Genomic DNA, 14127 nt, shown 5'->3' on the forward strand with positions numbered 1-14127 from the left:
TTTTTCTTCAGCAGCAACCTTATAGAACCCCTACCTCCCGCGGTTATGCTCAGCAGAAATAAACATCTAATTGGCATTGACATGTGGTTGCGAATTCAGGCTACACGGCAAGAATCATGCCAGGGGTTATTGTAAAGTGTGTAGGGAAAGGAAAGGTATGGCGTTAGTCATCCATTTTCATTCCAGTAAGGTCAGATTTCCTCCATCTACCTTTAATGATCTTTTTAACGTTAGTCCAAAAAAATAGTGCCGTGCTGATATTGAAGCAATTGCATCTTGCATAAGATGACTCCTACCGATTTTAAAATACCCTGTGCGTGCAAATTCCATTGTCAGGAGAAACAAAGACACATGTTTTCTAGAAACAAGCACTTTTTTTATTATTATTACACATTCAGTAACAAACAAACAGCCCCAATGGTGTAAGAAAGGACATGCCTGGTATCATTTGTACACACAGACTTATGTACAATGATGTGCTATAGCACAGGAAATGATGTTTTTTGAAGAAAGCATAGGCTACTGTATTGAACTATAAGCATTTTTACCACCCAGTTTTAGGTAGAAATAGTATCACTGTATCTTTCCAACATGAAGCGAGGCTGATACACCAATTTGCTCAGTAGTAGGTTTGAAGCGTTGTACAGTGGGAGCATACTATCAGCCTTGTGTTTGGTTCGATATATACATATGGTTGTTTATGAGTTGCCGTTTCAATGCCATTACGGTCAGCGTAATACTTTAAGTGATTGATGAAAAAGACCATTCTACACAATTCATGAAGAAAAAAATGCTGAGTCTTACATACTTGTACATCATACCCACAGGAATGCTTAATGTGCTTCCCAAATGGCAGCCTATTGCCTATAGTGCACTACGTTTGACCAGTGCTATGGGCCCTGGTCAAAAGCAGTGCACTACTTAGGGAATAGGGTGCCATTTAGGATACACCCTTAGAGCCTGTTGATGTAGACAGCATGTGTGACTGCACGTCACAGCATGCCACTTGTCAATGATAAGCATGATGCTTTGCAGCCGCTGTAACAAAAAGTTAGAAACAAATATCGTTTCATAATAAGAATAAATAAAAAAAGACTTCAAATCAAATCAAGTTACCAGTTCTAATACTTAAATAACAAACAATACTTAAAAAATAAATAAAATAAAGGCTGGGTTTTCAAATCCTACACTTTTGGGACTAGGCTATCCTACATTAAGTGCTCAATCAGTGTTCTAGACCCGTCAGTGCTCATCGCACAAGCAAACAATCCTATTGAGTAAATGGCAGACAATAAGCACTAGAAATGAATTACCCCCCCCCCCCCCCATCAAAATGTGAAGACTTCAGATTTATTGTAAACGATTTGGGTCTGAGAACAGAAATATACAACACTTATGTGCACTGCCGATTTGGATCGAAGTTTGCGGCAGGTCCTTCCAGAAGTAGTTTTGAACATTCAATTACAACTGAACTTGAGTCTTATGTGTGGTCTCTTAAATGAACATGAGTGAACCAACAAAACACATTTGAAATGATCATGGAGGTGACAGATATGTACTGACACAAAAATGCAGTATAATGTGATGTGATAGATTCTTTCATTCATTCCCCAAATCTCAAAATTGGAAAAATAGGCATTATACTATGTCTACACATTATGCACACTTGATGCATACTCTAAGGCAGGGGGTTCCCAAACCTTTTTCACTCTGGCCCCCCCTTCCAAAGTAATGGGGAACATCCTGCCACATCTATTTCTATGTGCACAAGCACTGTTCATGACAAACTGTTCAACACCCCTCTTATTGGTGGAGAGCATTTTGCAGGTTTAAAGCTTATTTCCTACAATTCTACACATTTTGTCATAGGGTTGCAAAGAACATTTTGCAGTTTGAAAGTTTTTTTTCTTTGCAGTTCTATACGTGTTGCTATGTCTAATGTGTATTCATTTGATATTTGGATGACAAAGAAATTGGGCTAAAAAACCTAAATATAAAAACGCTAGCTGACATGGGCTAGTTGATCTGGACATTTCTGACAGCTTTGTACACTCTTGGTATTCTCTAAACCAGCTTCATGAGTTAGTCACCTGGAATACATTTTAAACAACAGGTGTGCCGTGTTAAAAGTTAATTTGTGGAATTTCTTCCTTCTTCATGCGTTTGTGCCAATCAGTTGTGTTGTGACAAGGTAGGGGTGGTACACAGAAGATTTGGTAAAAGACCAAGTCCATATTATGGCAAGAACATCTCAAATTAGCAAAGAGAAACAACAGCCCATCATTACTTTAAGACATGAAGGTCAGTCAATCTGGAAAGTTTTCTCAAGTGCAGTTGCAAAAACCATCAACGGCTTTGATGAAACTGGCTCTCATGACTACCGCCACAGGAAAGGAAGACCCACAGTTACCTCTGCTGCAGAGAATACGTTAGAGTTAACTGCACCTCAGATTGCAGCCCAAATAAATGCTTCACAGAGTTCAAGTAACAGACACATATAAACATCAACTGTTCAGAGGAGACTGCGTGAATCAGGTCTTCATGGTCAAATTGCTGCAAAGAAACCACTACTAAAGGACACCAGTAAGAAGAAGAGACTTGCTTGGGCAAGAAACATAAACAATGGACATTAGACCAGTGGAAATCTGTCCTTTAGTCTGATGAGTCCAAATTTGAGATTTTTGGTTCCAACCGCTGGGTCTTTGGAAGATGCGGAGTAGGTGAATGGATGATCTCCGCATGTGTGGTTCCCACCGTGAAGCATAGAGGATGAGGTGTGATGGTGTGGGGGTGCTTCGCTGCTGACACTGATTTATTTAGAATTCAGGGCACACTTAACCAGCATGGCTACCACAGCATTCTGCAGCGATACGCCATCCCATCTGGTTTTAGTTTAGTGGGACTATCATTTGTTTTTCAACAGGACAATGACCCAAAACACACCTCCAGGCTGTGTAAGGGCTATTTGACCAAGGAGAGTGATGGAGTGCTGCATCAGATGACCTGGCCTCCACAATCCTCCGACCTCAACCCAATTGAGATGGTTTTGGATGAGTTGGACCGCAGAGTGAAGGTAAAGCAGCCAACAACTCCTCAGCATATGTGGGAACTTCTTCAAGACTGTTGGAAAAGCATTCCTCATGAAGCTGGTTGAGAGATTGCCAAGAGTGTGCAAAGCTGTCATGAAGGCAAAGGGTGGCTACTTTTTAGATTCTTCAATCTATTTTGATTTGTTAAACACTTTTTTTGGTTACTACATGATTTCATAGTTTTGATGTCTTCACTATTATTCTACAATGTAGAAAATAGTAAAAAATAAATAACTTTAACTGGTACTGCTCTGCGCCCCCCTGCCGACCCCACAGTTTGGGAACCACTGCTCCAAGCGACCAATGCTGAATATTTCTTCACATACAATAGCACTTACTCAAGTGTTAACCACGTTCTACAATAAATTACACTCAACTGTTATACTACCTCTCATAGATCTTTCTCTGATAGTTATAATTTCCAAGGATGATATTTAGAAATGTTGGCATTTACAATAGATGGACACGAGTAATATGGCGTCTATGGCTTCACACTACAGCTCTGAAACATCTCAATCTATCAAATGTCAATGTCTTGGCTACTGGCATCTTGAACACAGACATGATATCCACATAACATGTTTGTTGACAAGTTATTATCCCCTATTCAGAGTTACATTTTCATGGGGAACCATGTATCAATGGCAGAGTCCTGTAGTACTGCTGACAGTGTGTTTTCATTCCACCTGTGTGTTGTATTCATAGGGTGTTTATAGGGTGTGTCCCATGCTACTGGTCACCAGTCCCTTGATGTTGGTGACGGGGCGCACATCGTGCAGCTGCCGCCGTCTGTCAATGAAGGAGGCCAGGCGACCAGTGTCCAGTGGGTTCTTGGAATAGTCTCCACTGTGGGCACCCACCCAGGGATGCTGGAGACAGGTGGTGGCACTGGGCCTCTTCCTGGGGTCCTGCTGCAGGGTAGATTTGATGAAGTCCCGGGCCGCCTGACTCACTCCCTGGAAGTAGTCCTCGGGGAAGCAGAAGTCCAGCTTGCAGATGTTGACGCACGTTTCCTCTAGGCTCTCATCCAGGAAGGGCGAGACGCCACTCAGCATGACGTAGGCCAGGACACCGGCGCTCCACACGTCCGTGCTCAGCGACACCGGGGTGCCCTGGATCAGCTCCGGAGCAGCAAACTCTGGGTTTCCCAGGAGCAGGTGGACATAACGGTGGCCAGACACCTGGACCGCATCTCCAAAGTCTATGAGCTTGATGCAGGGAACAGGCACGTGGAGATCCACCAGGAGGTTCTCAGGCTAAGGACACAGAAGAGAAGAACACATTTGAAAATGGATTTGACCAAGATCAGGGACATTTTGCTGAAAGTTTGTCAGATGTTAGTTAAAAGTGAACTAATTTCCATTCATTTGGGGTGGAGGCATACAAATCAAATTGTATTTGTCACATACACATAATTAGCTGATGTTGTTGCAGGTGTAGCGAAATGCTTTTGAGATATCTTCATAATATTGAGTTGCACCCCCTTTTGCTTTCAGTACAGGCTCAATTCGTTGGGCCATGGACTACAAGGTGTCGAAAGCCTTCCACAGGGATACTGGCCCATGTTGGGCTCCCGAGTGGCGCAGCGGTCTAAGGCACTGCATCTCAGTGCTAGAGGCGTCACTACAGACCCTGGTTTGATTCCAGGCTGTATCACAACCGTCCATGATTGGGAGTCCCACAGGGCGGCTTACAATTGGCCCAGTGTCATCCGGGATAGGGTTTGGCCGGGGTAGGCTGTCATTGTAGATAAGAATTTGTTCTTAACTGACTTGCCTAGTTAAATAAAGGTTAAATAAAATGACTCAAGGCCTCCCGGGTGGCGCAGTGGTTAAGGGCGCTGTACTGCAGCGCCAGTTGTGCCACCAGACACTCTGGGTTTGCGCCCAGGCTCTGTCGTAACCGGCCGCGACCGGGAGGTCCGTGGGGCGACACATAATTGGCATAGCGTCGTCCGGGTTAGGGAGGGCTTGCCCGGTAGGGATATCCTTGTCTCATCGCGCACCAGCGACTCCTGTGGCGGGCCGGGCGCAGTGCACGCTAACCAAGGTTGTCAGGTTCACTGTGTTTCCTCCAACACATTGGTGCGGCTGGCTTCCGGGTTGGATGCATGCTGTGTTAAGAAGCAGTACGGCTTGGTTGGGTTGTGTATCGGAGGACGCATGACTTTCAACCTTCGTCTCTCCCGAGCCCGTATGGGAGTTGTAGTCCAGCGATGAGACAAGATAGTAGCTACTAACAATTGGATACCACGAAATTGGGGAGAAAAAATTCAAAACAAAAAAAATGACTCCGAGGCTTCCCACCGTTGTGTCAAGTTGGCTTGATGTCCTTTGGGTGGTGGACCATTCTTGATACACATGGGAATCTGTTGAGCGTGAAAAACGCAGCAGCGTTGCAGTTATTGACACACTCAAACCGGTGCACCTGGCACTTACTACCATACCCCATTCAAAGGCACTTCAATATTTTGTCTTGCCTATTCACCCCCTGAATGGCACACATACACAATCCATGTCTCAAGGCTTAAAAATCCTTCATCTACACTGATTGAAGTGGATTTAACAGGTGGCATCAATAAAGAATCAAAGCTTTCACCTAGATTCACCTGGTCAATCTGTGTCATGGGAAGAGCAGGTGTTCCTAATTCTTTGTCCACTCAATGTATAGTTAAGATCTATTCAACCGGTTACGTGGGACATGGTTTCATCTTGACGTGAGACCACTTTCGAGGTCTGAAAACATCTCTCAAACTTTGAAAGTGTAATGCCACTTTAATGGCATTGTATTTGCACCGTATGTACCTTAGCAGTGGTGCGGATGTGTACTTTGTGCTCACCTTTAAGTCTAGATGTACCACTCTGCAGGTGTGGAGGTGCTGCAATGCCTCTAAGGTGTCCTTCACAAAGAATGCCACCTTCTCCTCCATCAGCTCATCATGGGCCACCAGGTAGTCCAGCAGCCTTCCGCCCTCCAGCCTGGAAACAACACGAGACAAACATTAATTCAGACCACACTCTAAGACACTATGTGTCCGTCCCAAACGGCACCCTATTCCCTATATAATGCACTACTTTGAACATGGCCCAAAGGTCCCTGGTCAAAATTAGTGCACTATGGGAATAAGGTGCCATTTGGGAAGCAGACACTGTTCACTAACAAAGCCAAGTGAAGAATATAATCCCTAGCATTGGGCCAAAAAGCAAAAACAATAAAATAATACATCACACTTTTCTCAATTCATCTTTTTGCGATTCCTCACATCCTCTCTCCTCACCTCTTTCTCAATCATATTGGAGGAGAAGGTCAAAGGTCCCTCCACCCAGACCTTGTTCTCCAATGCATTTTTGAGAAGGAGGACGAGGAGAGAGGATTTACGAGGAATCGAGGAAAAGACCAATTGAGAATCAGCCCAACGCCACAGCAGAAAGATCCTTACAGCTCGAAGACCAGCATGAGGGAGGTGGGGGACTCATAGGTGTCGGTCAGAGCCACCAGCTGAGGATGCTGGACGTGGCATAAGATGTCCGCCTCGTGGGCTACCTGCTCCTTCTTCTGCATCTTCTTAGTGACGTACTTCACAGCCACCTCCTTCTTACTGGCCTTGTTCAGACACTTTCTCACTACAGAGAATCGGCCCCTGGAGAAAGGAGAGGAGTAGGAGAGTAGTTGTAACGCATGTCATTGCTGTACCTTATACACTGGCTGCGGTTAGCCTCGATGAGAATTTGTATGACGTGTGTGAAAAATCCCAATACAATACTTTGATTTTAAACCGTTTATGGTTAGCTACTTTAAAAGCGTGTAGGGGTGTGCAATTTACCGTCCGATCTCACAAATTTCTGTGAAAGACGATTCAAAGTTGCCTTTCCACTGAATGCCCGTTCCATCATACGTGGAAGCTTAGAATAGAAAGAAAACAAATGTAATATTTTATGAGTCAATATTTACATCGTAGCTACATTCACACAGTAACATTTCCTCGAGGACCTCCCAAAATAAAAGCAAATTGTAAAAACAAAAGTGAAATGCAAATCGTAAGAATCCGCTTCCAAAATGGCACCCTATTTTCTTCACCGTGCCCTACTTTTGACCATAGGCATCTGATCAAAATCTGTGCACTATATAGGGAATAGGGTGCCATTCGAAATGCATCCGGTCTAGGTATAGCGTTAGTCCCTCCCTGCTTGTAGTGTGAAGATGGAGAGTTTGACTCACTCCCACTGGGCAGGGTCACCATGTTTGAGGGCTCGCTTGGCAGACTGATACCCCAGGGGTTACTGGCACTGACCCGGAACTGGTAGTGCCCCCCAGGAATGAGATCTTCAATTTTCACACACACATCTACTGTGGAGACCACTGACTGCTGCCACACCAGGGAGTCTGCAGAGAAGAGGATGAGAGGTTAGGTCATAGTTCAAAGATCACAGGTGACTGTCTGTAGCTTATGATTTGGAAAGAGGAAGAGAGGTGTAAGGTGAAATTGCTCCTAGATGTTGATCTTGGTTCAGTTTATCATTTTCCTCACTAATGGTTAAAGACACACTATGCAGAAATCGCTGAATTCTGGTTTAAAAAATTCTAGTTCAACTAATTTCAAGGACATATAGTGTAGAGAATCATTGTACTATCTAAACTGCTGTGAAATATCTGTTCCGTATCCCAAAATATTGTATGTTCAGCTGTTTGAAGCTGGTGTACACATCCCAAAGTAAAAGACGCAACAACAAAACATGAGAACGGCAAGCATAGAAAGCGCACATAGAACAGATCTACCACTTCTTAGACTTGCTTTCAATGAGAATGACAGATCTATAACACACATTTCTATGCGAATTTGGTCAGCCCGCCCCAAAAGTTACATATTTAAGGTTAAGATTTGGGGAGGCTGATCCTAGATCTGTACCTAGGGGAAACTTCACCCCAGAACCAGAAGAGAGATGGGTCTACTGCACCTTCCTGCCTGTACTCCACTGTGTAGCTAGACACAGCACAGTTAGCTGAGCTGGCTGGGGGGAGCCAGTGGACGATCACTGCATTGCTACTGGCCTCCTGAGCCACTGGCCTCGCAGGTGCTGCTGGAATACCTGAAAACAGACATGAGCCCAACATCAGTCTCAATGGCCATGGAGGGCTAGCCTTGTGAAAGGAGCCTGATCTCACGGTAGCTCGCATTCTGAAGTGAAACGGGAGTGAAGTGGTCAAATCGAAAACTCCACCCGCATCCCTCCTTCCACGATTCATATCCCCTGTTCTCACCTTGTACTTTGATGGAGGCAGAGGAGGAGGCGGTGCCATGGTCGTTGACGGCCACGCAGGTGTAGATGCCGGTGTCCTGGGGCATCAGGTTACAGATCTTGAGCAGAATGTCGCCCGTATCCCTGGAGACAAGGACAGAGAACAAGCGAGCAGGTGTAATTGGTTTGCCGAGAATAGAACATGACCTTTCTCGCCCGAAACTAAATAAGCCACATTGGTATCTGCTTTTGCTGATTGCACATTTTACTGAGCTCCATCTAAAGTTCATGTTATTCCTCCAGCAACATGTGTTTAGTCTACCTAGGGATGCATCACAAATGGCAGCCTATTTCTGACACACTGCACTACTTTTGACCAGAGCCCTAGAGTTCACTACTGGTCAAAAGTAGTGGACTCTTTCGGGAATGGAACCATTTGGGATGCAGACAATGGATTTACCATGGGATTAGGCCACAGACATGACCTTTAAGCAATTATGTCAGACAATGGATTTACCATGGGATTAGGCCACAGACATTACCTTTAAGCAATTATGTCAGACAATGTTTAAGTCATCCAATAGGAAGATAATACTGTCTTTGGAGATGTCTAACTGTCCTGCCAGAGACAATTCTTTAAATCTCACTTCCTGCTCTCACTAGGTTTGAGGAATTTGGGTATGCGCTTCCATTTCTTAGTCAGAATCAGAGGTTGGATGCCGCCGGGTGGGGGAAGACGTCAGAGGACAGGCTTATAGTACTGGCTGGAATGGAATAAATGAAACCGTTCCATTTCTCCTATTCCCGCCATTACTATCAGTCTGTCCTCTGACGTCTTCCTCCGTGGACCCCCACTGGCGGCATCCGACCTCTGATTTTCTTGTTATCATCAAGACCATGTTTGAACTAGAAACCATAGTTCCTCTACCTAATGTTTATGGTGAACCTGCTGTTGTTGACAAGCGGGCTCTGATCGGGTCCTTTCAGAGTGATGTTGGGTTTGGGACGTCCACACACTTTGCAGCAAAGGACCACCGTCTCCCCGAATGCACATGTCACATCCGCTAGTGAGACCAGGAACTCTGGAGCCACTATATATACATTAACCACACAGCAGTGTCAGCTACCCACACCACATGATTCTAATCAGCAAGTATATACGCTACGTCCTAAACGGCACCCTACACAGTGCACTACTTTTGACACGGGCCCATAGGGCTCAGGTCAAAAGTGGTGCACTATTTAGGGATTAGGGTGCCATATGAGACGCAGGCGTGACATATCAGTAATTAAATGATTCTTGATTTCACGCTTCAGCATTTAAAATGTAAGCGTTTATGTTCTGATAGTTCATCTTACCTTCTTGTATAAAATTGGGATTCATTATCTGCAAAGATAAGGCATGGCTGTTAGGCAATGTGAATAAACTATACTGTTGAAGTTTGAATTATGAAATGTTTTGCTATTTCAAAATTGAAACGTAACAGTCAATACAAACATACATACCTCAGAGTTCTGGGTCACTATTTTGTGTACTACCATTTACAAATGAGTTGCAATGTAGGAGTACTATACTAGGGCATCGTACCCCACATATTTGTGGCATTTAGGCTGTCTTTAAAAGATCTTCTGAACCCATTTGAACAAAATGAAAACAAGGCGCAATCACCAGGGGATCCCCCCAAAAAATGAAGAGAGGTCAGGAGTAACATGCTTAAGGGGGTTTGTGTGAGAGGCTTCGTCACATTCACAAACCTAACCATCCCTGGGAGAGATGTAGTATTTCAGCGCAGGAACACTAGGCTGCAGTAATGGTCCATGGAAACCACACGGCTTCCATGGACTCTTCCCCAGAAGAGAAAAAGTGGCACATAGAGCAGCTAGCTAAACTAGCAAAGGAATAGAGGGATGAAGTGTATGGTTTTGCAATCCAAAAAGCGTGGACATCTTTACCACAAGCCTGTTGAGGTCAAGTCTGTCAAAGCTAACAGGAGGGTGCTTTTCAATGACAACGACCAGGAATTGGAACTGAGGAACTACAACAATTGAATTTATATTAATACATGGCATTTAGGAGACACAATTTAGGAGACACTCATCCAACGTGACTTACAGTAGTGCGTGCATACAATTTCATATGGGTGGCCCCTGCATGAATCGAACCCACAATCCTAGCGTTGCAAGCGCCATGCTCTACCAACCCGAGCCACACAGGACCGAGCAAGCTTTGAGAGGGAGGGCAAGCTTGTTTAGTTTACTATGATCCCCATTAGCTGTTGCACATGCAGCAGCTGCTCCTTCCTGGGGTCAACAGGCTATACAGGAGTTACAATGACGCATGTGAGCACAATACATATTTTCAAACAAAAATAGGTATTTTTAACATCTTTTGCTCATGTGTTCCAGGTGCTTACCTGGTGTATTAATAGTGTGCACCAATCAGTGGCAAATGCATTTACAAACTCCGCCCATGGCCTCTCTGAGGCCGACACCAGACAATCCTATCAAACAAGAAGCAGGAACAAAAATATCCCTGTTGGTTCTCGCTGAGGATGAAACCATACTCAAAATGGCAACTGGTCCACCCACTGCAGACCCATTGAGTTGAACGGGGGAAGCCTGTTCTAGTGATTCTATTTCTATGAGAGAAAAAAAGCTAGTGCAGCTAACGGAACGTGGAACCTGGTCGTTTTGTAGAAAGCTCCTGACCACAGTGAAAAACCCCTATGATGCTGTGTGTCGTTTCCTCTTGCTTAGACGTAGCGAAGGAAACTCAACTGGGCAGCATGCATGCATGACAGATCGGCGTGTGCTTCTACCTCCATGCTAGTTTTGGGGAGTTCATCATCGCAATCTGACTCCTCTGAGCTGTTTGACTCCTGAAGTGTGGGATAAGAGAAAGCAAAATTAGAGCTGTTACAAAAGGCCCTGGTGGTCCCCAAGCTGGAGGCGCGGTCAGGATTCTAATGTGTGTATGGGTTGTTGACATAGGATTTGTGCTTACTAGTAAGTGTGGTGCTAAAGACAGAGAATCTGTCTCGGGTGCCTGAATTCCAAATACTCCCCGAGCACAGTAGATCTGAAAGGATTGGATAGATACACCTACAATGTAAAGAAATCATTGTTCTATCTAGGAGTGCCTTTGGGGATAAGGGCTGAAGGATCCAATCCAGAATATTGTATGTGGGAGGGCTTGGATGTAAGAAAAAAAAAAGAAAAAAAGAGGGAATCTGTAAAGAAGAGTTGCTTGGGAACCACTGAGCCGGAGGTAAAGATGCATAAATATGGACATATTGTATGAGCTGGGAAATGAACCAATTATGCAAAAACAAAATCATTCAAATTATAGTGCTGACACCTGAAACGATGCAATCGAACACAACATGATTGATGACACACAAATAGCAGTCAGTGACATTTCATTTTAAGTTTCTATTTCATGTACGGGGGGGGGGGGGGGTGTAACGGTAGTGGCATAAATAGTCAAACAGTGGCGAGGACGAAACCTGCAGGCAAACTTAAAGTGAAATGTATCCAATGGACATCATTGACAAGTTAAAAACAATCTACTCTTTTAACATGCTTCAAATGAAAGATGTAATTGACAAATTAAAAACCAATCTACTCTTTAACATGCTTCAAATGAAAGATGGATTAGCAGACTCAGCATCGTATGGACTTGATGGGGGGGGGGGGTATTTTAAAATGCACTGCTAGTATATATTGATACAGAAATGTAATGTAGTGTGAGATCCAGTTTCAGTATGTTTTCACTGAAACACAACACCTTATGGTTTTTGTGTAGTTAATACCTGCATGCTAAACCCATGAATGAGGGCTTGTTTTCATTTAGGTCATAGCTCAATGGGCTCCAGGACATATGTTGTCAAAATGGTGGTTTCAGTGTTATGTCAATAAAGTCATACATTTTTACGAAAACTAAAGTTACCTTAAAGGTGGACTCAGCGATACGATGTAGATGCAGAAAGTAAACAGCATAGTGGGTCAATTTCCGCAATAACTAAGAGCATTGAAGCGAGAGGCTAAGCTTCTCCGCCGTTTTGATCTGGTGGCTCCCACACTGTAAGAGTGCGAAGCGAACCCGTGCGCGAGCAGATACTGGGTGTGACTGTGTGAGAGCGAAGTCGGACATCTCGCTCATCTGCGGTATATCTGCGGTACTGCTCGTGGCAACGTGATTTCGCTGAGTCTACCTTTTAACCAAAAGCAAAATTGCCACAGACAGAGAAGTCACTTGAGTCATTAGTGTCATGCATAAGGGGACGTCAAACCAAAGTGAGAGCAGACAGTGTAGTTAGAGATGGATTATCATAGTGTTTCAGTGTCGGAGATTATTAACGTCACGAGTCACAACACACAGGCGAGGGAGTGGCAGCCGAGGACACAGAACACCCATCTCCGTAGACAGCCCGCTTACTCACTTTGACAGTGACCTTGGTGCTGAGAATCTCCTTGGGTTTACGGAGTCCATTCTCAACCTTTGCATCCCCCTTGCCACTGCTACCCTTCTCCGCTCGCTTTCTCGAGCGCAGGGTATTCCATGAAAGAGATTTCCTGTTGTGCCAAGAAATGTACCAGTCAAATCCAGGCTTACACACACACACACACTGAGGGCAGAGGTGCAGGGAGGATTGAGTGGGGCTAGCCAACTTGATTGAAATCAACTCAAAAGACTGGGAGAAAAAGAGGCGAGAGAAAGAAAGACAAAACGTATCTCATTTGGAACAGAATTTTCAACTAGAGAAACAAACGTTAATGTTTATGTCATGGTACATTAGCAATTCAGACCCACAAAGCGGCGAAGAAAGCTCCTCCATACGCTACCACACCGTGATTCTCTTACACCGTAGTGGACAGACAATTTGTGTCAACGCAGCCTAGCGTGTTGGGCATAAGAGGTCTTTGCCAACCATTCCGTGGCTCTACTTTGTCATGAGACTTTCAATGGCGCCGCTGTGTACACAACAAACCTTTTGTCGAGGACCGGTGTGGTTAGTAGAAAAATTAAAACAAGCAGTCTCCTACATCAGACAACGTCAACGAAAAGGGGTACAAAGAAACAAACAAAATCATATAAAAAGTGCATACACCAGTGTCCTTTTGAAGTACTCCTAACCTCATCACTCTTGTGTGAGAAAATAGATCTCAGAAGTGGGTGTTTGTGAACGTATTTATACAACACCAGGACATTTCCACGAGAAGAATGATCCCTTTAATGAAGCCCACGGTTTAGAAAATGGTCCATCATTGGGAGGAAATGGATGGTAAAAAGCCACAAATGAAACTTTTTATTTTATTTTTACAAATTGAAATCAACATGATAAAAAATAACAGGTTGAACTGATCTCACTGTTATTTTATGCTCAATGTGAGATAAGAATGGAGTCTAGGTCTCCCGCTGTAAGAGCAAATGGTCAGCGGAGAAACATGCGGTTTGACTGCGGGGTAGTGATGCGCGGTTGACTCATAACCTGGTTTAGGGCTTTTGGGGACGGGGAGAAAACAAAAATCACATCGATCCACGGATGCAAAAAAGGACAATGTCGGAGTTGAATTCAATAAGAGAAAAGCTGCTAAACGGAGAGTTGAAAATAAAGAGAAGGGAGGGCCAGAAAAGTAACGTTTGGGAGAGATTTGGTGACGTGGTAAAAGTGGATGATAGCAGTTCCGACTTGTGTGTGACGATTGTGAGGTGCTGTACAAATTCGACAGTCACAAGACGTTTGGAGTTGAAATAGGCCTCTGGCACGTCAAGGGAACTGGACACTGACTGTAGGTCT

At 44.3% G+C, this 14127-nt stretch overlaps 1 protein-coding gene across 4 annotated transcripts in view; it reads right to left on the bottom strand.

Moving 5' to 3' along the window:
• Positions 1 to 354: 354 nt before the first annotated feature.
• The window catches only part of LOC109865868 (kalirin), a 260858-nt gene continuing 247085 nt past the window's right edge, over positions 355 to 14127 (bottom strand). For all 4 annotated transcript variants that reach the window (XM_031794240.1, XM_020454357.2, XM_031794248.1 and 1 more), the window contains 11 exons: positions 12769 to 12901; positions 11146 to 11205; positions 9686 to 9713; positions 9255 to 9417; positions 8349 to 8470; positions 8045 to 8176; positions 7308 to 7472; positions 6913 to 6991; positions 6529 to 6729; positions 5929 to 6067; positions 355 to 4345 (listed from right to left, as the gene is read on the bottom strand). In XM_031794240.1, the coding sequence (XP_031650100.1) occupies positions 3800 to 4345; positions 5929 to 6067; positions 6529 to 6729; positions 6913 to 6991; positions 7308 to 7472; positions 8045 to 8176; positions 8349 to 8470; positions 9255 to 9417; positions 9686 to 9713; positions 11146 to 11205; positions 12769 to 12901 (1768 nt within the window). In that variant the 3' untranslated portion in view covers positions 355 to 3799. The remainder of the gene's footprint in view (positions 4346 to 5928; positions 6068 to 6528; positions 6730 to 6912; positions 6992 to 7307; positions 7473 to 8044; positions 8177 to 8348; positions 8471 to 9254; positions 9418 to 9685; positions 9714 to 11145; positions 11206 to 12768; positions 12902 to 14127) is intronic.

This window comes from Oncorhynchus kisutch, linkage group LG2 (genome assembly GCF_002021735.2).
Source record: "Oncorhynchus kisutch isolate 150728-3 linkage group LG2, Okis_V2, whole genome shotgun sequence".
Taxonomy (NCBI): Eukaryota; Metazoa; Chordata; class Actinopteri; order Salmoniformes; family Salmonidae; genus Oncorhynchus; species Oncorhynchus kisutch.